Consider the following 27,260-nt stretch of genomic DNA (forward strand, 5'->3'; position numbering starts at 1 on the left):
AGGTACAAAATTTAATTGAAAAGTTCTATAGGCGATAGCAACAAGGTTGGGAAGGTGGTTATGAAACACACGGCCCAAATTAATAATAGTCTTCAAAAGAAGAAATAATTCATGGATGGTGGCAGAGAAATGATTTAGAAGCATTGTGTGAAACAAAAAGCATGCCTTGTCTTCTGGCCCTGGGAGTCAAAGGGAAAAAGAATGGTCTTCAGGAGAGTGGGCTGCAAGGAATGTAATATCCCAAAATCTCTTTCTGTTAAAGGAGTTGGTAGAAAGAATATTGGTTGAATTCAAGGACATATTAATTGGTAAATGAATGAACCAAAAAACACCTCATAAAACCAAAACATTAATCACTTAATATGTCCCAATGTGCTAACTGCTGGGGAGACAAACACAATATACAAAAACAAACTCAAAACAGTACCTCCCCTCAAGGTGCTTATATTCTTAATGGGGAGAAAGAATCTATCTATGTATCTTTATCTCAAAGGAAGTAGTGGCCAAAGGAAGGAAATTGTGGTTTGATAAGTTACAAGGGATGGTGACTGGAGCCATAAGAGAGTGGATTGACACACTTTTCTGGAGTAATTATAGAATTGATTTCATTATGCTTGTAGAACTGAACTGGGGGAATGGTAGCAAGGAGGCTGGCAAGATAGGTAGAGTTAAGCCAAGATAGAGTGGACGCCAGTTTGAGGACAATAGTGCAGAAGTTCCAAGGGGCACAATGGATAAGTAAAGGTTGGAATAGGACTAGGGATGACGGTTCTGGAGGGGGTAGTTTGGGCATGATGCTGCTGAGGCTGCAAGACTGGAATTGGAGAGCCAATACAATAAACAGGAGGTAAATTATTGTGGTATGATCTTTCAGCAGAACTAGGCTGACAAAGATTTACAGGTCCTATTCAGACAGAACTTAGAACCAGTGTTAACATTTTTTTGAATCATAACACTCCTCAGAATGTTCTGAAACGCATAAACAGGACTCCAAAAGAAACAAATATTGAAATCGTTAGCAATTTCAAGTTCACAGACCCCAGGATAGGCTCCCCTTAGAACCCTGGCAATGTGAGCTGTCTCCTAATAACTTTGCTGTGCTGACTCCTTGGTCCAGGGAGGAAGGCCTTGTGAAATCTGGGCAGGAAAGGGGTGAAGGCTCTGTCATGGCAGTGTCTTTCCAGCTCTAAATCCTATATAGTCTGTACTCAAGATAACTACAAATCTTTCTGCTTCTGAGGTGCTGGGAGTTCGAGTGTTCCTGTAGACCCCCATGGCCTTCCACGTGGAGAGCCTGGAAAAGGAAGTTTTCAAAGGCACTTGGGTACAGAATTGTTTTTTTTAACTGTAATATACCTATTTTCTGACCAGTAATGGGACAGTTAAGGCAACTGAACCCCTAGTAAGGTTGTCATCTGCTGAAGATTAAGAATGATAAAATTATAATGAGGAAGAACAGGGGCAGGGGCTAGCAAACACAGATGCCTGCTGAGAATGGTTAGAACGGCCAAAAATAGGCATTGCTGTGTAGAATGGTTTTGTTGTTGTTGTTCAGCTATGTCTGACTCTCTGTGAACCCATTTAGGGTTTTCTTGACAAAAATATTTTAGTGGTTTGCCATTTCCTTCTCCAGCTCCCTTTACACATGAGGAAACTGAGACAAACAGGGTTAAGCAACTTGCCCAGGGTCACACAGCTAATATGTGTCTGAAACTGGATTTGAATTCAGGTCTTCCTGACTCCAGGCCAGGGTGCTCCATGGAGCTGCAAAAAAATAGACAGGATTGTTTCCTGGTGGGTATTGTTACCTTCTATTAGCTCAAAAAGGAGCCTTGTTCCCATGACTTGTAAATTAAACTGCTCCCAAGGGCTGAAATGTGAAGTATTACTTTTATAAGATCATGGAAATGGGAAGTTTATGCTTGCCATAGACTTCCTAGTCAACTTGGTTTTTTGAGTTGAGATCTTGAAACCATCAGGTCTACTAGATGCACCTCCCTCTAAGGCTCAATTTTGTCCTCACTGGGGACCAAATAACAATTAGCAAACGTTCTGCCCCAGGCGATGTTTCCTCCACTGACACCAAAACTTCTTGGGGGAAAAAAAACAGCCTCTCATCAGCAACATGCTGGATACAGTGCTCTTTATGTTCATTATTTACTGATAGTCATGAGTAAGAAACAAATAGTACCTGTTAGCTGAGTGAGGAGACTAGTGTAGTAGAAAATAAGATTCTCCAAAAACCAGAAGGTTCTGGGTCTAGTCCAATATCTGCCACAGAGAACTTGTGGTCTTCAGTTTCGCTCTGGACCTCAGATACTTGACTTATAAAATGAAGGCATTAGGCCAGATGAGGGGTGGGGAACCTGTGGCCTCAAGGCCACATGTAGCCCTAACAAATTCTTTTATTAAGGGGATTTGTTCTGTGAAGTTTGAATTCAGTCCACATGTGGCCTCAAGGCCGCAGGCTCCACACTCCTGGGCCAGACAATCCCAGCAGCCTATTCCACTAAAAAAAAAAAAAGAGAGAAAGGAAAAGAGAGAAGAAAAGAGAGAAGGAAAAAACCCCACGTGTTTCACCTAGAAGGCTAAAGCTGGTAAGAAAGAATGCTCCATTTGGATGGATACTCCCTCCACTCAAGAGATGACAAGCTCTTCTCACAACTCAGGAGACCATTTCTAAAGTTGCTGTCCAAACAATCCTATCACCAACCTGTTTAAGAGCCTTTCTGCACTTAGCAAAGCTGGCCCTTAAGATACAGACCTAAGTCCATCGCTAGGCCTACATCTGTAGTCTTTCCCGCGTGGTAGGACTTGCCAGAGCTTGTATTGGGAGCTTTTGAGAAGCCATCACCTCCACACCACAATAAGAACTTTAGTGAATAAATGATGATGATCGTATCATGACCAACTTTATCTTATAACTTGTTAAGGTACAGCACTAGTATGAGTCTCTCCAGATGATGCAGCTAAGTCTGCATCAAGTGAACTGTCAGTATTATGCTACCTCCAAAGAATCAAGATCTCTCCTTGTTAAAACCAAGTTAATAAGACTCCACTGAGCACGGGATTCCAAATTTAGGACAGGGGCCACGAGGAGAAAGAGGGAGGGAATATTTGTAGTTTTTCTTTTGTGTTACACCCCTATTTTATTGGCAGCAAATAATGTGGTTGCTTAAAAAAATAATCTGCAACATGAATATACATCTCTACTTCAGTTTAAAATCCCTAAGCCATCTCTCACCCCAAGAATGCTTAGATCTATATCAAAAGCTATAAACTACTTACCTTCCTTAATAAATATAAAAGGATCTAATGTTTCCATGAAAGTCTGAGTCCTGTTCCCTAACCCACCAGAATACTAAAAAAAGATTGATTCATGTCATATTTAATTGATATTTATTTCAGGACATGCCATGTCAAAAAAACTTGCCTTTAACAACAATATTGCATTATAAAAGCACTTTCCATCCCAATTTGCTTTTTTTTTTTATCACATAAATTATTGGTATGAAGACTAATGCTAGTCCTGAAACTCCAGTTGATGGACTCTTCCATTCAGTCCCATAATCCAAGCACTTGGGGCATATACTTCCTGGTGACAAAAAGGGTCCGGGAAGGAAAGAAAGTGAGTGGAGATTTTCCCAGTTTGTTAGTTTTTGAAGGGCAAAGGACAGAGGGGGAAGATATTTCATTGAAATTTCACCTTTATTATATTATGTTAAGTAAATGTTTACAACAGATTTTGCAATGGCCATCCTGCACTATAACTCCGCAATTCTCTTTCTGCAAACAATGTATTTACAAATGTGTTTATTGACTTACACAGCAATCTCACAATAACTAGTAAAGGATAAAAGGGTGCACTCCTAGTGTATTGTTTGCAGTGTTTTTTCCAGGGGTGAGGGGGGAATGATGGTTTGAGGGTGGGGAGGCGCTACATATCGCCACACTGACCAAGCTCGAGACAGATTCCTTGACACAACAGCCAAAAAGATAGGAAGTATTTTTTTTTAAAAAAGGAACAAAGGCAAGGAAATAAATATCACTGAAGGAAAAACTGTTAATTGTATGATTGTTGTAGTTCAGTTAAATATAAAACTAAATTCCTGGTTAATTAACCAAACTATACAGATCTAATGGGAAAAAACCAAACCGACCTGGAAGACCCAACATAAAAAGGCCAGAAATTAATGGCATAAGCCTGCATAATCTTGCATTTCATTTCTTCTCTCTCCTTGTCCACAAAGGCTTTGAGGGCTTACAAGTAAACTGCTACCCTCTCCAACTTGACCTCAAATGTCCTGAGCAAAGTATGTGCTATTCTTCTGAGGGTTTTTGTCTTTTTGTCTACAACCTTTTCTGCCAGTCACACAGGGCCATACCTGAAATCCTTCCACTCTTTCTTTGGGGAGTTATACTTACACAGTGCCTTGTCTGTACTGCATTAAAGACAGAGAAAGAGGGGGAAAGGTCTGTTGCTTTTAAAAAGTTTTTCAATAATGTAATAGCTCCCACTTCACAGTCTTAAAACCTTGATGGGGAGTGTCCATAAGGTCTTTCCAATTTTACCATGAGGAGTGGGTACAATTATTTTTAAAAATGCAACATAAATGGAAATACCTGCTCGTTTGCTGCTTGCAGTGTTTGGGTAAACACATATGAAGGGAGTTATTTCTCTTGGTCAGAGACTAGGCTGTCAGTCACTATCACCTGGCTCCCTTCAGTGTGCCCAAGGTGACTCATTAAAAAGAATAATTTTCTAAGCCTATCCCCCATCAGAACACCGTCCTTTCCATAATGCCAGTTGGCTTTGTCTCAAGGGAATTCCATGAGTGAGCTGGAAGGTTCATGGTATCAATCTTTGCCCAAGGACAGGGGCTTGGGTTATCCCTAATGCTGAAGGCTGACTTAGATATGCCAAATCTGCCTGCCTTGACTGCTAATGGGCTACTCCTAATTTGATTTGTGAGGCAGGGGTAAAGGTATCAGGGGCAGGTTGGTTTGGGGGAACAGTGGGAGAGAGAGGGAAAGATCAGGTAGAGAGGTGAGTGCTATTCTGAACATATTGCTCCTTAACCAAGTCAAACTTAGACCTTTGAGATTTCCATAATTTCAAAGTGCACTATCCTAACATATTTTAAAAAAGGAACAAATGTTAAGAAAATGTACCTAGTTTTTAAAGTTATCACTGGAATATGCTGGAATATTTTGGCTTTTTTATATAAATAATGAAGACACTGACATTGTGTGTGTGTGTGTGTGTGTGTGTGTGTGTGTGTGTGCGCGTGCGCGTATGCATACGCGCGCTCTTGTGAAGCTAAGAGATCATCTCCACGAGACAGCCAGCAATGATGAATCGCAATACGTTATTACTGAAGGGGGAAGGTTCAAGCCAATATTCACACTGCAGTCAATGAAGAGTAAGGGGGCAAAAGCAGTGAGGTTCTGGGGAAGGATTCAAGGAACCACATGATATTAGCAGGAACAGCCTCCTTCATTAACTGGTGGCTCCTGAGGCTTTTCCAGTTTAATGTCAATCACTGAAGGAAAAACAAGTTAAGGAAGAATGTATCAAAAGGTAGCATTCTGCTCAGGGCCCTCAGACTCCTGTAGTGATAAAGCCACCACCCAACTACAGATCTTCACACCTGCATACATGGCAGCTGAGCCACAATAGAGAGGAGAATAAAAAAAAAAACCTTTCCTGAGATCTAAAAGCACCTGGACACTCCCTTGTTTCACACCTGTTCATACATCTTTAAACATGGAGTGCAAGCAAGAAAGAGCCCCTGGCAGCAGTGATGGTAGATACACTCAGGGTTTTCATTTTTATAGCACTGAACGGTTTATAAGGTACACGCCTCATAGACTTGTGGGCTAAGGTGGTGGAAATATTATCATCACTCTCATTTCATGGATGCAGAAGCTATCTCTGAGGTGAATGGGTATGCTCAAGGCCAGACAACAAGCAGGCCAGAAGCTGGGATACAATTCCCTGCCTTCTGATCTCTTAGTACAGCCTTCTTTTCACTACCCTAGGATACTTTTACAACAAAAAGACACACTGTTCCCTGCCATCAAAGAGCTAACCATTTTGTTACACACACACACACATTTATTACACACACACACACACACAAATGTCTAATGGGAGCATAAAGTGACACAAGGACAGATTAAGAAGGCCACATGAACTTCAAAACACTAAGGTTAGCAATGACTGGGAGTGTAGCTGCCAGACAATGCTCTGAGAGAAGAGCCCTTTCTCTTGAGCAGTAAACATGTTACCTTAGTGTAGTCCAGAACTCCCCACACCTCCAGCAACATCCAACATAGCTATATCTACCCAGCTGGTATCTCTATAAAACTGCTTGTCCTTTTAAATTCACGTCTATAAGCATGGGCTGGTTGGTAACAGCTTTAGCACGTACACACATGTACACACACATCATTCCTTTAACTAACCAGGCTTATACTGATATGGAATAAATGTCATTAAAATCTTGTCCCGTCTCTCACAGCAGAGAATACAAAGGAGGCTTGTTCCTTTATTCCATGCCAGCATGACACAGGAAGCTGAAAGGGAAGGAGTAGAGAAATGGTAGCCAGGCTGGAGATGGCCCCAACTCACTAGGGTATACTGGGCAGTGACAGGAGACTTGGGAACTCAGTGTCCTGCCCATTGATTCATGGGCACTAGCAGCATGCTGAGGGAATGTGCCTTTAAACAGAACTCTAGGCCTCACGTTAAAGGCAGCACCATGCTTCTTCCCCCCCACATGCCCTAACAATATTGGTGTTAAAAATAAAATTCTCTGAAGTCACAGTGATGGAAACATGAAGGATACTGTCTTCTCTGCTTTTGTCCTGTGTGCTCTCCATCCCAGGCAAGGCTGCTGCCACACGTCGGAAAAGCTAGTGGGGAGAAAAAGGAACAAAATTTTAAACAGAGAAAGGATTTAGCAAACACCGTCAGTATAAACCAAGACAGAAACTTGGTATCAACTTGTAAAATTCTATTCCCATTTCTAGAGCCCTCATTACCACTTCCCTGGACTTCTGCAATAGCCACACAAGCCTTCCCTGCCTTGACTCTCTGCCTACCTCCAAATTAATCCTTAATAGGCTTCCAGACTTAAATCTTCCTTATGCACAGAACTGGTCATGTCATTTCTCTGCTCAAAACCCTTCTGTGGCTATTTACTGCCTGCTCAGTAAAGTCAGAAGGGCAGCTAGATAGTACATTGGATACAGTATTGGGCTTGAAGTCAGGAGTTCAAATCTGTGTGACTCTGGGCAAGTCACTTAACCCTGTTTGCCTCAGTTTCCTCATCTCTAAAATGAGTTGGAGAAGGAACTGGCAAACCATTCCAATATCTTTGCCAAGAAAACCCCAAATGGGGGTCACAGAGAGTTGGACATGACTGAAACGACTGAACCATAGCAAAGTTAAAACTCTTGAGCTTAGCACCCTGTCTTTCCTTTCTCTCTGTCTTGGCTTAGATGTTTACTTTGTCTGAAATCCATCATTCCCAGCACCCATCTGTTGGATTTGGATTCCTACTATACATCCTTTAGAGCAGTGATGTCAAAATCAAATAGAAAGGGGGCCACTAAACCATACATAAGGATCCCTGAGGGCCACTTATTGACTTAGAAAAAGACATATTAACATTATCTGTGTTCTACTGTATTCTTATTTCTTTTATATTTTAATTGGGGAGTGTTAGACACATCTCTGCTTTAGAGCTCATCCAAAATGTTTCCTCTACGGAATGTTCTAATTTCCATACCCAACCTTTCTTGTTAGTAATAGCCCTTCTCTCCTCAGGACCCAGACTGCATGTTGGTTGTACATCTCTGAACCCTTACATATATTTATGTCTGTCGTATCCACAGTCTACCCTGTAAACTGTGTCATCTAGGATAGGTATCTCTCTCAGAAGATGCAAAGGTCCACTGGAGGCAATTAATAAATGCTCATTGCATCAAATTGTTTCTGGAATAATTTCTTTCCTGGAATTATTGTGTAGTCTGGGGTGAGCACTAATGAAGTTCAGGTTTTGTTCCTTTCATTCTTTTGTAGAAAATTCCAAACCAGACCTGTGGTTTCATTGATGCTGGGAGTTCCTTCCACTGAGGCAGATTTGCATCTTCTAGTTTTAGCTGCCTAAAGTCCTGAAAGGTGCCCTGTGGCCTATTTCTCTATCCACTGTGCTATGTTGCCCCTCAAGACTGGGCTTCTTAATTGAGAGCAAGTCTATGTTACAACAGAAAGAAATGGATAGGAATACGGAGACCAGGGTTTTAGTCCTAGTAATACCACTTAGTAGCTGTGAGACTTGGGGAAAATGCCTTCCATTTTGTGGGACACAATCGCCTCTCTTAAAAGAGTTTAAAGTGATTGTATAATTTAAAGCTGGATGAGAACTTAAAATTTATAGAAGAGGGAACAAAGACCCAGAGAAGGAAGGTGACCTGCCTGTGGTCATATTGCACTAGATGGACTCTAAGGACTCTAACAGTGAGCTCTCAGGGGAGATTATGGAAGAGATTTACATTTCAGGGATGTGTTGGAGTTGATGCCTACTGAGGTTCATTCTAATTCAGATTTTATGAGAATCTGGAAAAGTAGGTTAGGGCCAAATCATGCAGGGCCTTGAATGACAAGCTGAGGAGGGTGTACTTTTTTCGTGTAGCCGATAGGGAGTCATGAAGATTCCTGAGGGATGTCGTGATCTAAGTTGGGCTTCAGGAAAACGAATCTGGCAGCATATGCAAGAAAGAACTCTAATAACAAGATCTGAAGATCAGTTAACAAGCATTTATAAGTAAATATTTACTATGTATCAGGCATTATGCTAAGCCCTGAGGACACAAAGAAAGGTTAAAACAGATCCCTGGCCTCAAGGACCTCACATTCTAATAGGGGAAGCAATATGCAAACAACTAAGTTCATATAAGATAAATACAGAGTAAAGTGAAGGTGATCTCAGGAAAGCACTAGCAGTGGTAAGGAAAGGAAGGAAGAATGGGACTGAGATTCAGGAAGATTACTTTGACAACTGAACGGGGGTGGGGGGTGGGGTGGATGGGACTTGAGGCAGGGAGACCCACCAGCACGCTACTGAAGTAGTCCAGGTGTAAGATGATGAGGGGCTGCACTACAGTGGTGGCAGTGTCAAAGGAGAGAAGGGGGCATATACAAGACACATTACAAAGGTAGAAATGACAGGTCTTGGCAAAAGATTGTATATGTGACATAAGTAAGTAGCTGAGCATGACAAAGAGATTGTGAGCCTAGGTGACAGGGAGGATGGTGGTACCCTTGCATGGAGAAGATAAGAAGAAAGAGTTTTTTGAGGAAAGACAGGGAATTCACTTTTGGGCATGCTAAGTTTAAGATGCCCACAAGACATCCAGTTTGAAATGTCCAAGAGGGAATTCAAGTTATAAGACTGAAGGTCAGCAAAGAGGTTAGTGCTAGATACAGAGAGATCTGAAAATCACTTTCATAGAAATGAAAATTAATACCACGGGAACTGATGAGATCACCAAGTGAGGTAGTACAGAGAGAAAAGAGGACCAAAGACAAAATCTTGGGGAACTCTCATGGTTTGTGGGTGTGACCTAGATGAAGATCCAGGGAAGAGACTGAAAAGGAGTAGTCACATAGATAGAAAGAGAACTGGGGAGAACATTGTCATGAAAATATTAAAAAATTCAGAGTATTGTTAATTATAGAGTTACAGAATGACTGCCTGGAAGCAGTGAGGACCCAGACAGGTAAAAAGACCCATTTAATTGAAGGTCTAGATTACAAGAGAATTACGAGGTTTAAAAGCTAGATTCAGTTAAGTGTTCGGTAGGGGAAAATATTAAGACATGATCACCATCTTCAAATATCAGATGAAGGAGAATTAGACTGACTAGTTCTGCTTGACCTCAGAACAGAAGCCATTACTTCCTGAAAGAAGGTAAAAGGATGCAAGGTATAGTTAAAAGTAAAGAAAAACTTCCTAATGGTTAAAGCTATTCAACCTACAACAGGGTGCAATGAGTTCTTTGACACTGGATGTCTGGGCGAAGGTAGGATTGATGATTTGTTGGGAATTCGTGCTTTGTTTAGGTGACCTTGGAGGTCACTTCAAACATATAAGGAGACAGTCTCAGAGAGGTAAAGTGACTTATGCAGGGTCACAAAGCTAGTGTGCCTGGGGCAGGATTTGAACTTAGATCCTCTTGATTCCAAGCCCAATCCTCCATCCATTATGCCACCTAGCTTAGCTGCCTTTATTAAAAACTAGGTACTGGCTTCCCTCTCTTACCTAGCCAAATCATGTTAGTGATAATAGCAAACTTCACTGGCCTACAGGTATTCCAGATGCAGTTTCTGTTAACACTGCCAGTGCTTTAATATATTTTGAAAAGATCTTAGTGAACCACTATTTTTGTCACACTAGATTAGGTGGCAAACTAGTATTGGACAGGCCATGAATTTGCAGAGCCTGTTACACTGACTCAAAAACTCCATGATGAAAAACTAATTTCTGGGGCACAGAAGGTCTTTTGGAAGAAAATTCCAACAGAATTTAAGCTGTTTGCTCTAATAATAATATGAAGGACTCATCTCTGTGGTAGCTGCCTGTTTCTGACAGGATAAATTTCCTAAACTGAATGGTAACTTGGAGGTATAATAATCATTTTCCTCATGGATTCTGAAAGGCTATTAAGCTAAAAGTAGTGTTTCCTTCCTTGGAGGAAATAAAGGTCAGGGTGCATTTATTTGTAATTATTATCACTAAAGGGGGGAGATAGAATTTTGTTTGTTAGTTTTTAAAGTTAATTATAACTATTCCCATTTTTATGCTACTTTACAAAGTTTACAAAATGCTTTTTAAAATAACTCTGTGAGAGAGGGTGTAAGGATCAAACCAAGTCAGAGAACCAAAGAATTTATTTTTAAGAATGTGACCATTTATTATCTAGATCTATAATTTCACTGGAATAGGGAACTCCCAGTGAGGCAACTCCCTTTACCACTGCAGACCAGCAGTGAGCACCTTATAACCTCAGAGAGTTACCAGACAGAGTGTGACAGAGAAGTGGCTGATTTACACAGGATCAAACCCAGCAAGGGTAAGAGGCAGGATATGAACCCAGGCTGGCTTTGTATTTACTACACCTACATAGCTACTTATGCAGCTTTAAAGTTTACAAAAGGCTTTGCCAACATTATCTCATCTGAGCCACACTTCTTCTCAAGAGAGATGCTACACGGTGACATCTCTGCCTCCTGTGCCCCTAAGGAACTTCTGATCAGCACCAGACCTGGATTTCAGTTGTAGAGAGTTGCATATGGTGGAAAGAACACTGACTGATTGGTCTCTGGAATTAGGTGGCTCCAGAACTTATAAATCGTGTGATGATGGTGTCACTTTAAGTTCCAGTTTTCCCCTCTGTGAAATGGAAATAATATTTACACTCCCTATCACGACAAAATTGTGAGGAACCTGCTTTGTAAATCTTAATTTTAATACAAAACAGTGTGACTAACTCCAAGTAAAGGTAAGAAAATGCAAAGGAAACTGGAGAGGGAAAGATTACTTGTAGCTAAGAGGAAAAGGGAAGACTTATTGGCGAGGGTATTGAGACTGGGTCTTGAAAAGGAATTCTGACAAGTGGAGATAGGGCAGGACATTCCAGGTGTAGGAAGTGGTATAAACCAAATGCTTGCAGGGAGGAGGAAAATAAGCCATACTCAAGTCACAATGAGACCCTTCAGTCTGAATAGCAAAGACTACTTGGATACCAATTCATTATAAAGCCAAAACCAGAATGCAGAGACAGCCTTGAATTTCAAAGTAAGATATCAACTTTATTCTGTAGTTAACAGGGAATCACAAAAAATGTTTGAGCAGTGACGGTATAGTATGGATACTATAATTTAGAAAGCTGGCTTTCATAGAGCCAAATGGAATCACAAACATTTTAAAAATGCTGAAGAATCGAAAGCTCTGTCCCCTAGAATAATTCTGTTGCATTACCTAATGATCTGAAAAATCTGATCATGCTGTTATACACTATGTTGGCCTCCTGAACACTCACTGCATTTTCCTATCTTTTTGCTTATGTCCACCCTATTCACTATACATGGCATCACTCCCCTTCCTGTTACTCATTTGCTGAATCCTCTAAAGCCCAAATCAAATGCCATCTCCTCCAAGAAGTTTCCTCTAATCCTCACACACTGGACTTCATAAAGTTGCTTGAGTATTTTAGTTATTTATGAAATAAACTGAATACATAACACTTATATTGAAAGATGAGGGTAAGAATAAAGCTTCATAATGAGCTATCTCTCCAAAATACATAAAGAAGAGAGAATATCATTAAGGTATTTTAAGGTTTTCAGGAATGAGGTTCATTCTTGAGTCAGCTGTGTATAGTCTGTATATTTAAACAAGTTGTCAATGATGAAAATGGCATATTGTTGGAGCATGAGGGCTGGATTCAAATTCTCCCTCTTTTATTTACTAGCTGCAGGACAGCTAGTCATTTCCAGCTGTCTTCTATTAAGCCAGATATTAAATATTAAAGAGATTAGCAAAAATATGTAAAACAATATCACTCCTCACCAAATTTTTATTTTGAAAAATTAATTTTTTCTCTTTTTTTTGTTTTTCACTTCAGTTGTGTACAACTCTTTGTGACTCCACTTGGGTTTTCCTTTGCAAAGATACTGGAATGGTTTGTTATTTCCTTCCTCAGTTCATTTTACAGATGAGGAACTGAGGCAAACAGGGCTAAGTGACTTGCCCAGGGATCACACAGCTAGTAAGTGTCTGAGGCCAGATATGAACTCAGGAAGATGAGTCTTCCTGACTTAAAACCTGACATTCTACGTAGCTGCACTTTTATACTATTAAAATATTATTTATGTTAACAGGTAATCAATTTTTAAAAATTTTAAATGAATTAACCATTTTTAAGTTATGTTTTAATTTCTAATATGGTAAATATCAACAAACATAATCCATATAAACAAGAGCTCTTACAGGGGTGGGGGGGGTGTCTCTCAATAAACTTAAAGACTGTAAAGGGGCCATCAGTAATTTTTAAGAGTGTCAAGACTGAGCCCCAAAAGTTTGAGAATCACTGCCTTATGATTTCAAAGAGAAAACCTCCCATTCCTTAATGTCTTACAATCTGGCTTTTAACTTCATCATTCAACTGAAATTCTCTCTCCAGAGTTTCTGATACTCTTTTCTATAGCTTTTAAACATATCCTCCTCTTACAATGTTTTCCCAATTCTCTGACTCAACTGCTCCCACTATGATCTCTGTTGGATCATCCTCTTCCCACTTCTTTAAGCAGAGCTGTCCTCTAAGACTATCCCTGATTGTCTTCCTTTCTCTTTCTCTACTCTCTCTTTTGGTGAGCTCATCAACTCCCCTTGGGTTCCACTACCTCTATGAAGATGACCCCAATTCTACAAAACCACTCCTAACTTCTGTCCTAACTAGTACCATATTACTAAATACTTGCTAGAGATCTCTACTTGGACATTCTATGGGCACTTCAAAGTCCTAATAACCACCTACTAAAAACTTTCCAGTATTTCCTACTGCTTCATGAACAGGGTCTTAACACAAGGTCCATGAACTTGGCTTAAGTATTTTGATTATGGTGTCTCAATATAATTGATTTCCTTTGTAATCCTATTTTATGTATTTAAAGACATTCTAGAGAAGGTCTACAGACTTCCCAGACTGACAAAGGGGTTCATGACACACACAAAGGTTTAAAAATCCCTGCTTTAAGATAAAATACAAACTCTGTGGCCTTGTATTTTAAGTCCTCCACAATATGTATCCCATCTGCCTTTCCAGTCTCATTTTGTCATTCCTCTTGACACACATTTTGTTCCAGTCACAGTGATCTGGTAGCTATTCCCTGCATACAATATTACATTTCCCACTTTCATGCCTTTAAAAAGTAGTCTCCAAAGACTAAAATGTACTCCCCTTTTCTCACCTCCGCCTAGCAGAATGCCTGCTTTCTTTCTAATCTCAGCTCAGGTGCACCTCCCATCCGGGCCTTTCCCCATCTTGCAAGGTTATCAGCAGCCTCTGCCTCTCCCAATTACTTTGTATTTACTTACTTATCTGTGCACTGCTCTATCTCCATCTCTCCCCTCAGCCTATCCTCATGGAAGTTCCTTGAAGGCAAGGAATGTTTGTTTTTTGGCTTTGTGTCCTCAACAACTACAGCACAAGGCTATATATGTAGCAGGCACTGCATATCAGTTTACACAACTGAACTACATTGTTGAAAAAAGATCAAAGGGCAAGGATAAATACCCCTAATTCATAGACAGGAATCAGAGGCTGAGTGTTGAAGGAACCTCAAAACAGATCAATGTTGGAACTGAGACTTCTGACTCCATGGCCAGAATGCTTTACTCCAATATTCCAATGGGTTGGAGAATTAAGTTTGATGGGAGGGTAATTTTTTAAAATTAGCCAACATTTTATTGAGTGGCCATTATGTGTAAAGTTGGATACCTGTCAAAAGGCTTGATAAACATGAGACATGGCTCTTTTCCTATAGACTGTATGTATGGCATCTTAATTACCCCATTTTCTGGGAGTTAACAGACACAAAGATGTGCAAGTGACACAGGCTAATGACAAGCTGGTTGTGGGTATTCTATTAAAAACTGTCATATTTAATGGATCAGAGTCTAATTTCAGGTAAGTGATTGAAAGAGGGGAAGATCAAAGAAAGAAGCCTCAACAAATTCAACACAACTGATTACCAAGTTCTTGCCATTTTAACATTTTGTCAGGTCCAATTCCCCCCACCCTGACATTTTAACATGGATTAATGTTACGCTGGGGCAATGATGTTCTGTCTGTGAAAAAAACGGCCTAGATTTATGGAGAAGGGAAGAATTTATGACCAAACAACAGAGGACATTATAAAATGCAAAATGGATTATTTTGATTACATTAAATTGAAAAGTTTCTGCACAAAGCCCAATGCAATCAAGATTAGAAGGGAAGCAGAAAGCTGAGAAATAATTTTTCACAGCCAATGTTTCTGATAAATGCCTCATTTTTAAAATATGTAGAGAATTAAGTCAAATTTATAAGAATACAAGTCATTCCCCAACTGATAAATGGGCAGTTTTCAGAAGATGAAATTAAAGCTATCTATAGTCATATGAAAAAATGCTCCAAATCACTATTTGATTAGAGAAATGCAAATCAAAACAACTCTGAGGTACCACATCGCACCTAAGAGATTGGCTAACATGACAAAACAGGAAAATGATAAATGTTGGAGAAGATGTGGGAAAATTAGAACATGAATGCATTGTTGGTGGAGTCGTGAACTGATTCGACCATTCTGGACAGCAATTTGGAACTATGCCCAAAAGGCTATAAAACTATGCATACCCTTTGATACAGCAATACCACTACTAGTTCTGTATCCCAAAGAGATCATCAAAAAGGGGAAAGGATCCACAAGTACAAAAATATTTATAGCAGTTCTGTTTGTGGTGGCCAAGAACTAGAAATTCAGGATGCCAATCAAATGGTGAATGGCTCGACAAGTTATAGTTTATCAATGTAATGGAATACTTTTGTGCTATATACGAAATGATGAGCAGGCAGACTTCAGAAAAACCTGGAACGACTTATATGAACTGATACCAAGTGAAGTGAACAGAACCAGGAGAACATTGCACAGAGTAAAAGCAACATTGTGCAATGACCAACTTTGCCCATGAAGCACCTTTTTGATTCCTCTTATGTATTAGTGATTTGACAGATTCTATTCACAGACAAATCACTCTTGGTTACAATTTGATAAATACACTGGGTACACATGCTGTTGGCTTTTTACAAAATCTGTTTGTTCCAAAACTTTTCATTATGTTTTAAACACATAATGTGTTCTGATAACATCTATATATCTTCTTCCTCTTTTGTGATGAGGAAGTTTTGATCTTTCTGAAGATGCCTTGGGATGATGAGCCGAAGGCACAATTTTGTTTGGATATATTCTAGATCCATCACTGTCCATTTTATTGTGTCCTAAGTACATGCTGACTGGTCTTGTATAGGTGTTAATTGCTCTAAATATGTTATTACCATTAACTTCAAAATGTCAGGTTCTTGACACAGAAAGCTTAAGCTCTCTCCTTGATAGTCTTATAAGCCATGTGCTTTGCTCAGAAATGACTAAAATGTTTCTAAGTATCACCTTATTTGACCTCTGGATTGAAGCTCAGAGTCTTAAATCTTTATCTTTCAATGGTCAACGAAAATTATGACTATTATTTACTGAAAAAGGAATCATGAGATTGGGCAAGTTATCTTTATATTAGTCATTAGCAAAATAAAGACAATATCATTTTGCTCCTACCTGGGTATGAACAGGGTTATACTGAATATCAAAGAAGATAATAAATGTGAAAGTCCTTTGAAAATAATGGTGCATAAATTATTAAATATTTAGTAGCTGTCTGGACAAAAATGCCATGTGAATGTTACAAATAGCAACTGACACACCAAGACAGTGTTATTTTCCTACAAATAAAGTCTGAAAAGCTCACGATATAATTTAAAAGAAAAGGGGCACTGTTTCATATGGAGAGATAGTTGGGCTGGGCTAGGCTGGTGGTATCAGGATGACTTAGGTTCAAGTTTCACCTCTGACATAATATTAGTAGGACCTTGGTCAAGCTCTAATCTCTTAGTATCCCAAGCAACTAAGATCATAACCAGCAGGAGTTGCTGATCTGTACTGGTAGTTTCCTCACTAGGAACTCCCTAAATTACTGAAATCACAGATCTAGACAACAAAAATTCAATGGGGAACAAAAGCCCTGTCTGTTCCAGGCTCTCTGTCTAACTTGAATATGGAATAAGTTCCATATTTAGAAACGGTTTAATTCTCGTGGCTTCTTTGTACAACACCAAAGTATACTATCACTTGGAGAGAATGAGCTAATCCCCCTGACAGTAGCTTCAACATTTCTATAATAATTACTAACTGGTCCTGATGTTAGAAAATTTTACTCATAATCTCAACTTGCTCTACTTTATCCAAAGCACTTTCTGGGGTGTCAGATTTTCCTTTTTATTTCAGGTCTCATGGATTTTTTTTTGTAAGCTCAGTCTCCCTTTACTTCTCCTATCGGCTAAATCTGGGCAAATATTTTTCAACCCACAAATGTAACTCAACCTGAAGAATTCACTGATTTTTAAACACTCTGGCTTGCCAAACACTTTAAATATCTTAATCTTTATATCTGGCCACTACAGTTACTCCATCACAGCAGGCAGCAGTCTTCTAACTGGTTTCCTGACTCAAATTCTATTCTTTAAGCCACCAGAGTCATCTTCCCAAAGCATTCTATTACTCAAAAACCTCCAATTCCCCCCACCTTGAAAATATCTACAGGATAAAGTCCCAACTTTTTTGTTTGGTATTCATCTTCTTCCACAATCTGGCCCCAATCTATCACAACTTCTGCCTTTTCTTTTACTACTATCTTATGTAAATCTTCCACTCCAGGCAAACAAATTAGTCTTTGTATTTAACACATTCCCTACTATGTGTTTTTTCCTAAAAATGTTCCTCCTGCCTAGGACATCCTCCTCTCCCTTATCTCTGCCTAGTCTAACCCAATCTGTCTTTGGAAGCCTGACCAGCCCAGTCGGAAATGACTGCTCCCTCCTCTCAACTCCTATGGCACTCACTACAGTGAATGTGAATTGATTCTTCATCTAGACTCAGAACTTTCTAGTTAAAAGGGGCCTTAAAGATCAGTCCTATGCATTCATTCCACATCCACGAACTATCCACAAACTGAGACCCAAGAGCTGAAATGATCGGCTCAAAGTCATAAAGCTAGTTACTGGCTAAGACTCAGAACCACAATTCCAATATTCTGAACTTCCTCCCACTCCAGTGTTGTTCCTACTATATCACATTAAATGGTAAACTTCTTGAAGGTGAGGATCACATCTTATTATACACAACCTCCCACAGCACTTGCCAATCACACAGACAAAAATATAAACCAATGAATGAAGCACATGTAATGGCATCTGATTAAAAACCTCCAGTGCTTATGGATCCCATACTCTCTTGTCCAATACAATTCTGCCTTTGCCCATATGTAGTACCTCTCTACTGATGTCCTTTTGTGAACAGATATAATAAAACCTCAAAATTCACACACACATTTCATGTCATCCTTACAACCCTTTAAAAATGCATTGTGCTCCTGTATATCAATTACTACTCTTTTTGACAAAGCTCTATTCTCAAACAGAACTTTTCTGAAGACCAAGAGTTTAGATCCCAGAGGCTTTTACATCAGTATTTTGGGGGTTTTCCCCCCAATACAGTTAAGTATGGGGAATAGCAATGAGGATGAATCACAAACTTCAGCCTATTAAAAGACTTAGCCCTTAAAAGAATCACAGAATCACCAATTTTTAGAGCCAGATAGGACTTTAGAATTCATCTAGTAAAAAACCCTCCTTTTAAAGAGCAGGAAAACTCAGACCCACGGAGGAAAATGATTTGTCCAAAATCCAATCCAATGCAATCCAAAAAATATTTACTGTCACATTAAAAACCAGGTCTTCTGTATCACAATCAAGTTATCTTGTGCTACTCTGGTCTATTCCAAGAGTAGCTAAAAGTGCCATATCCAGCTTCAGTGTCTTCATTAATATTAACATATAGTATATCCAACATGTGATATAATGTTCATGCAGTCATACTGCTTTTGAAATAATCTAGAAATTAATGTAAAGGAAATATAAAGGGCATGAAAATTATTTTTTGATGTGTCTCATTAAATATGAAAAAAGAATTTTAAATAAAGGCTCAATATATTATAACTTATTGCACTAATACTTATACTAATTTTAGTTTAAACTAAGAATTTTTAAAATCTAGTCTTCCATTAAAGTTTTATTCTCTCAGATTTTCCTAAAAGTACATAAATGGACCAAATGGTAAAAGACTTTTACGACAGTGCATTTCAAAAACAACAGAGGGAGAATTCATGTTATCTGATGAAGACATTTTTTTCTAGGTTTGTTTCATTTGAAGCCATGCTGTTGGCAACAAATGCTAACATTTTACAATAAGGGCAGGTACTAAAAGATATATCAGCTAAACCTCTCACCTGAATTATCTATCTAAAAAGTAAACTTGTCAGTGGAGGAAGTTTATTTTTAAGTTATTACCTTATATATATATCATTATTCAAACCAAGCAAACCAAGAAAAAAAATCCAACTAGCTGACTGCTAGAAAATTAGATAAAGGATCTATTTATGAAAGACACAGTGCCCACAATCCTATCTTATCTTATGAATAAAAAGGTTTTATTAAAAAAAAAAGCTTATCTTTATTTTTCATTTATTTAGCTGTGTATTTTTCAATAAAAATCATGGAGTTGTTGAAGGCAGAAGCAGAATAAAAAGGAACAAAGCCTTGAAAGGATACATGGCTAAACAAATTCTGGTACTGCCAACCTATCAAAATGCTGAAATGAATCAAAACATCTTAACTAGTAACAGACACACAAGTTTGCATATCCTAGAATTTTATGCAATAGTGTTCAAATAATAAAATCCTCATATTAAAGGTGGGGTCAACTTCATCCACAAAAAGTAGTACCATTCTGACTGCTGTAATTAATTGGCTTATCCCAAATTTGAGGTGAACACTTAAGTGTGTATATTTAGGCTATATTACTGCGAATCTAATCAATGACTTGAGACTGAGTAACAAAGCAACTCAAGACAAGATAAACTACAACCAGAGCACCTGGAGTATGAATACAATTTTCATTTTCAAAGAGCTTCTAGAAACAAAGTAAAATCAAATGTGAATATTCTATAAAGTTGCTTCAAATACTGAGAATGAAAAAAATGTTAACTATTTGCTCTTGATGACAATCATTAGCCCCCAAATGCAAAAGGCTTCCATACCAGTTCAGCTGCAAGTTAAGATAATCCAAGATGCCCTAACTCACTATTTAGGCAGATAGGATTCTCTCTAAACATCAGTGCAGGATAATTCCCCACATAATTTGTCTTCTCTGGGGTTTTACTCAGTTCAATCCTCTGTGGCAGGAAATGGTAAATACTAAGCACCAAGGGTGGCATTATGAGATTCTCACCAAAAAATCTTTTTCAAAATTAGTTCTACGCTGACCTCTCTCTTTTCCGCCTCCCTCCTGTCCCAAGCACAGGTCTACGCCATATATTATGACACCTGACGACATCTTTGCCATACATTGCTTCATAATTCTTTCACGTGTGACTTTTATCACCCCTTCCCCCAAAAAAACTATACATAAGAAAGAATATTGGTATGTGAGTCATCTTTTCCTACCTTTCTATGTACATTATATTTTCTTCCTCTATGCTCTGGAAAGAGTTGGAGAAAAATATATTCCCAGTGCAATCAGGAGAACAAAGATGGAGAAAGATCTATCTGCCTGTTAAATGAATATTACCACCTACAAACTACAGATCTCTTTTAATGTGGAAAGTCTCCAGGGAAATATAAATGAGTTGAATACCTTAGGGCCAAGAACCTTAACAGGAAAAATATTAACAGATTACATTTTCAGAAATGAACTACAAAATTCTGAATTTACCCTGTTCAAAAAAAATTATTTTTATATCACAGTTTTTAATCATGAAAGTTAAAAACGCACAAAAACTTTTTCTTGGCTCAAATCCATTAAGCTAATTTACAGAGTGCCCTGATAAGCTATCCTGTTTATGAACTCACTAACCTTCTTCCTTCTTCCATATCCAAACCCTGTGTCAGGGTTGGGACTTGAATCCAGATCTTCCTGGTTTTGAGGTTGGCATTCAACCTATCTACTATGCCACGCTGCTGTGTGACCCTGGACAAGTCACAATCTACTGGTGCTCTAGGCAACTAAGACCAGTGGTGTTAAAGAGAAATGTCCTTGTGGTCACATATCAACTATTCTGTAACATATTTTTATATACTTTGTTAAAAATTTCCTAATTACATTTTAATCTGGTTCAGGACCACTCAGAAGCTCTACAGGCAGCTTGCAATATAGTCTGACACCTCTGGTCTAAGATTATAAATTGCAGAGAAGATACAGGAGTTCACTCTACTAATGAAATCACAGGGACACTCTATATCCCTATCCAAACCATAAGACCTCAGCTAATCTAGTGCACGTTTGGGGAACCTGCTGACACAAGGTCACATGTGGCCTTCTAGGGTCCTCAAGTTCAGCCCTCTGACTGAATCCAAACTTCACAGAACAAATCTCTTTAATAAGAGGATTTGTTCTGTAAAACTTGGACTCAGTCAAAAGGCCACACCCAAGCACCTAGAGGGCCACATGTGGCCTCGAGTCTGCAGGTTCCCCCCACTGCTGGTCTAGTGGACAGAATGTTGGGTCTAGAGTCAGAAGCATCTGGGTTTAAATCCTGCTTCCAACACTATTTGTGTGACCCTAGGCAAATCACTTCACTTCTTGGTATTTCAGGCTACTTCCTCTAAGATTTATGCACAATGCAGATTGGTTGTTATTTGCTACAATCTCTGTTGGGGAAGGGAGTGTCTCACATTGTCCCATATTTGTGTATCTGAACCATTTGCACTGATGAATTGCAACTGATGAATGCTTTAAAAATATCCTAATATACATCTGAGTGTACATAGAGGTGAGCAGATGGGAACTTGAGATTAAAACAGAAGCTACATGTTGTAAAGAAGAATTAGAATCAATAAGAAGAACCAGAAGAAAGAAGAAACAAAACAGAAGAAAACAATAAAAAAAAATAGCAAATAGTATGTTTCGATCTGCATTCAAACTCCATAGTTCTTTCTCTGGATGTGGATAGCATTTTCCATCATGAGACTTTTGGAGATGTCTTAGATCCTTGCACTGCTGAGAAGGGCTAAGTCTATCAAAGTTAGTCATGGCACAATGTGGCTGTTACTGTGTACTATGTTCCGCTGGCTGTGCTCACTTCACTCGGCATCAGTTCATACAAATCTTTCTATGCTTTTCTGAAGTCCACTTGCCCATCATTTCTTATAGCAAAATAGTATTCCATTTGTTTTGTTTCTTCTTTCTCATGGGTCCTCCTATTGGTTCTAATTCTTCTTTACAACATGACTAATATGAAAATGTTTAATAGGAATGTATATGTAGAGTCTATATCAGATTGTATGCCATCTTGGGAAGGGAGGTGGGGAGAAAGGGAGAGAAAATTTAAAACTCAAAAGCTTATGGAAGTGACTGTTGAAAACTAAAAATAAATTAATTTAAAAAAAAAGGAAGCTACAGTATATAGCTCACCCAATAGGCAACTGTGTTTCTGATGCTGGAAAAATCCAACATGTATAAAAAGGTATGTTTTCTATGAGAAAAACTAAATGTATGATAATAACAGTCCCTATATTCAGTACTGCTTAGTTTATATAAAGCACTTTTCTACAATCTCCCTGAGAAGGAAGAAGAGGAAATATTAGCCATATCTTACGGATGAAGAAAATAAGGTGCACAAAACTCAAGTGACCCCTCTACAAATATATGCATAGAGGTTTAGGGCTAGGATTGAGAAAAACTGGATTTGGAACCTGGAGAACCCAGGCCCTGGCTTCAAATTCCAGTTCTGACATTTATGAGCTATACATATGTGACTCTCAAAAAGTAATTTAGTACTTCAAACCTTAAATTTCCTCAGCTATAAAATATGAATAAAAATATATGTCCTATCTCCTAATAGGAATGTTGTGAGGAAAGTGCCTTATAAGTATTCAAGTTCACTGTAAACAAGAACTTTACTACCATCTTTGTTTCAGGTTAAGTCAGTTACCTGGATTCTTCTAGCCAAATTCTTAAGTATTTTCTTGAACCTATTCACCTGATAATCCAGTTTAATCTCACTCAGCTAGGTGAATAAATTGTGAGATAGGAGGGAATGACAACACTCAAGCAGGAATAAGTTTCTGGTGCCTATAGCTCATTGGGAACTAGACAGAGCACTAAAAACCAAGAGTGAAAAGAAAAGAGCACCTTCACATCAAGAAAAACAAAAACAAAACTTGGAAGTCTTCTCCTGGGCAAGCAAGTAAAACCGGTCAGCCTAACATTCTTCAGCAATTCTTATTGTATATATGGTACAAATCATAATCTTCCAACCCTTTTTCCTATGTTAGTAAGAAAACTAAATTTTAATGTACCTACTACATTTGGAACGTGATTACTGAAATCCCCTATCCCTTGGCCTTCAATATCTCCCCCTCAGGAAGTTCCACCACAAACTTCCCAGGTGCTCCCAATACTGCTGAATATTACATTACCAGCTTTTTCACTGACTCCCCTCCCATACTCACCAAGTCTACCAAAAAAGTCATGCTTCTGAATCTCAGCTGGATCTCCACTGTTGCGTGCCAATCATTTTCATTAATTTTGTAGTTTTCCTATTATAATTCCCACAGCAAACCCTTTCCATACTTCAAACTTCTGTTCCTTCCATTGCACAGTGCCCTCCCTCTTAGCAGCTGTTTTCCTAATGAGGCCATCCCAATACAACTTATCTCACCGTCTTCTTCATCACTTCAAAAGGTTTGCTTCTTCACTTGTCTTTCTCTTCCTCCTGTCCAGTCTCAAATAAATTAGCATCCCTCCTACTTTCAAAGGTTCATCACTTCTACCTGTGCTTTGATCGTACTCGCATCAGTACCAAAAGGAATTTGTTCTATCCATTATTCCTCTTTCTTTCATTTTCCATTAACACTGTTCTAATGGCTCTTCTATTTATAGAACAAAAAAAATTCTGATCTCAATTATTCCAAAAACTAAGAAAAATTTAGTTTCTCTGAAGAGACAAATATAGAGAAATGGGAAAGGCTATGAAATGAAGGCTATGTAAAAACAAAAGCTAGCAAAAAGTATTTTTAATGACATCTTACTTCAAAAGGGACGGCTTAATTGTGGTTAGGCATCATAATTACTGACAGCCAGTTGTCATAGTGGAAAATGCAAGAAATTTGAGACATGTGTCTTTTTATAAGAGAAAAATGTATAACCCTATCTTGGGGAAGGGGGAGAGGAGGGATGGGGAGAAAATTTAGAACTCAAAAAGGAATGTTGAAAACTAAAAATAAATTAATAAAAGCTTAAAAATGTGTAACATCCTTAAGTTCAACAACTTTTAAGCACTTTGTCAGGAGTTAGTCAGCAAACTTGCATGAACAAAATATTTGCATATGTCATTTTTTTAGGGGTAAAAGTTTCTGGAGAGGTTTTGTTTTGGTGGCATTTGCCAAATAAACATTTAATGGCAAAATATTTACCTTTTTCCAATTCTTGAGTTTAGGACTATACAAATGTTTTTGCAATGTACTGCATATGTCTTCTATCTTTTACAAGAATCCAGCTAAGTTTGGAGATGTTAAAACCAAGCAAGTGAAATTCTCAAAAAAAAAAAATTATCTGTGATCTCATCAATTTGGAAGTTCCCTACAACGATCAATCAATAAACCAACAAGCATTTATTAAGTGCTTACTAAGTGTCACTCCCTGTGCTACCTTCTGGGAATATGAATTAAAAATGAAATAGTCCCTGCCTCAAAGTTTATATTCTATGATGGAGACACTATATACATAAATAAATATAAATAGAATAGATACAAAATAAATACAACGTAATTTAGATAAGGAGGGCACTAGGAACAAGGGGGAATCCATAAAGGCTTCATGCAGAAGACAGTGCCTGAGCTGAGTCCAGATGGAAATAAAGGAATCTAAGGGGCAGAGGGGACAGCCATCACAAATGAAAGTGGAAAGATACAATTTTGTGTTCAGGAACAGTATTAAGGTAAATTTGGCTGCACCAGAGTGCAAGAAGGGTAGTAATGTATATGATTAGACATGCAGCTTGCCCCACTTGTGAAGGTCTTTAAAAGGCAAAGAGGGATTTTAAGCTTTACTAGTTTAAAACTGCACTAACTTTAGGGATATCCTGTATTTGATCTTAGGACCATTAGAGGGGAACTACTGCCAATTACTAAGTAAGGGAAAGACACACTTTAAGAAATCACTTTGACAGCTATGGAGAAAATGGATTAGAGAGGAGAGAGACTCAAGGCAGGGAAACCAATTAAGAGGCTAATGCAAAGTTCATGTGAGAGATGCTAAGAGCCTGAATGAGGGTAGTAGCCATGTAAGTAGAGATAAGGAGAGAGATGAAAGAAGTTGTGAAAGTAGAAATTAAAAGACCTGGCAACAGTGGCAGCTAGATGGTGCAGCAGACAGAACACCAGTCCTGGAGTCAGAAGGATCTGAGTTCAAATGTGGCCTCAGATAACTTAATAGCTGTATGATCCTGGGCAAGTCACTTACCCCTGATTGCTCCCCCCCACCCCCAAAAAAGACTTGGCAACCAAATGGATATGTGGGATGATTGAGCATAAGAGTTCAGGGTGACACGTGAGATCATGAAAACTGCGTGATGGAAGGAATACTGGCAACCTCAACAGGAATAATGAGTTTGGAAGGAATGTGGGTTTGGAATAAAGTCAAATGAGATATTTGATCCCAATTGCAACTATCCCTGCCTGCTCATCCTATGCACTATGAAAAATGGATGAGTCAGGGCTGTTACTCATCCACCAACTTACCAAGATAAGAGAGAAGGGTGAGGGTACCCTAGGAGAAGAAGGGGATTTTCCCAATGTTACCTGCACAAGCTACGATGGGTTTCTAGGTCATGGTTAGATTAGAATTACCCTGAAGGGCTAACATGGCACAGAAGATCAGAGGCTGGGAGATTGCAAAGCAGCAAGAGTTGATACAAGACTGTTAGACTATAAAAATTAAAGGGGTTGAATGGGCTGTGTCAGAAATAAGTCTTGCAATTGGAGAGATGTTGGAATGCAACCCACTTTCCTGCTGTAACAGTTAAAAATAAGGTAAATTGAGGCACAGAAGTTCTGAGCATGATCAATTTATTGGTAAAGCACAAATCAATAGGACCTCAGTGCCTCAGAATAAAGTACAGAACAGGGTCATTGACATAAATAACAGAGGTGCAAAGAACAATATAACTGGTTACAGATCTAAGGGGAAGGGATTGGTTATTATAAGTTTGGTAATGGAGGCTAGGAATGACCCACCTCCTTCCTGCCTTGTGATTAGTAAGTGCTCATTGTTGGAGTGGTTACTTCGAGGTTATTGATAATGACCTAGACTTTTAAAGAGCAAACCAGACATCTTTAAAGGATAGCTTGGTGGTAGAAAGATACTAGGCCTGACTCCCTCGTGTTCACAGGCATCGCTCAAGGTCAGTTAAATTCTCTGAGGCAAGAATAAATCAATGAATAGCAGGAAAACTGGATTTTTAAATTTAACCCATTACAGGCCAGAGACAGAGAACCATGACTTAAGCGGTTACAGGACAAAATCAATTAATTATAAATAAGATCAAATAAATGATATAGGATAAACTCACTCTTCTCACCACTTTCTAACTGGATGAGATTGCACCTTACCTTGATGCCCCAGTGTCAACTGTGGCTTCCACACTGGAGACCACTGGATTGTTTGGCTTGCTTTTTCTACACTAAGGAGCATTATCTTTGCCCTAGAAATTATAGATCAAAAATGGCTAGTAGGGAGTTGATACAATGTCCTTACTTATTGTAGCTAAGGAAGCATCTCGCTGATGTTATATGAGTCATGTGGATCAGATAAATTCTACGTGTATATCTATCTATCTCCTCAGGTACTGAAAGAGCTAGTAGTCATGACTGCTGAACCACTTACATAAGTGCCTCAAGAAAAGAGTCTACAAATTAAAGGGCGGTTAGCTGACCTTTAATTCCTTAAACAATCCAAGAAGGGAATATTAAAAACAGTTAATGAACAACTAGCAGAAGTGGTGGTTAAAGAGTACTACTGGCTTTGAGGACCAAGCTATGGCAGGCTCATCCAAGACTATTTAATTTGTGCATCAGGAGAATGCTGTAAATATAGTTTAGCTACATTTTATCAAAGCATTTGACCAAAAAACCCCTCTCATATTATTCTTGAAGGAAAAGATGGAAAGATGAGTAACAGATGATGACACAATAAGATGGATTTGGAAATGGCTTCCTGGACAAACTAAAACATTGGTCCTTAATGGCTCAATGTCAGGGTAGCA

The 27,260-nt window shown here is 38.7% G+C and overlaps 1 protein-coding gene across 2 annotated transcripts in view; it reads right to left on the bottom strand.

The window, feature by feature from the left end:
- Positions 1 to 3,382: 3,382 nt before the first annotated feature.
- RAB6A (RAB6A, member RAS oncogene family) overlaps positions 3,383 to 27,260 on the bottom strand; it is a 94,052-nt gene continuing 70,174 nt past the window's right edge. For both annotated transcript variants that reach the window (XM_020989595.2, XM_020989596.2), the window contains exons 7-8: positions 6,852 to 6,918; positions 3,383 to 5,543 (exon numbers count right to left, since the gene is read on the bottom strand). In XM_020989595.2, the coding sequence (XP_020845254.1) occupies positions 5,479 to 5,543; positions 6,852 to 6,918 (132 nt within the window). In that variant the 3' untranslated portion in view covers positions 3,383 to 5,478. The remainder of the gene's footprint in view (positions 5,544 to 6,851; positions 6,919 to 27,260) is intronic.

Source organism: Phascolarctos cinereus, unplaced genomic scaffold, assembly GCF_003287225.1.
Source record: "Phascolarctos cinereus isolate Bilbo 61053 unplaced genomic scaffold, phaCin_HiC Scaffold_726;HRSCAF=1367, whole genome shotgun sequence".
Lineage (NCBI taxonomy): Eukaryota > Metazoa > Chordata > Mammalia > Diprotodontia > Phascolarctidae > Phascolarctos > Phascolarctos cinereus.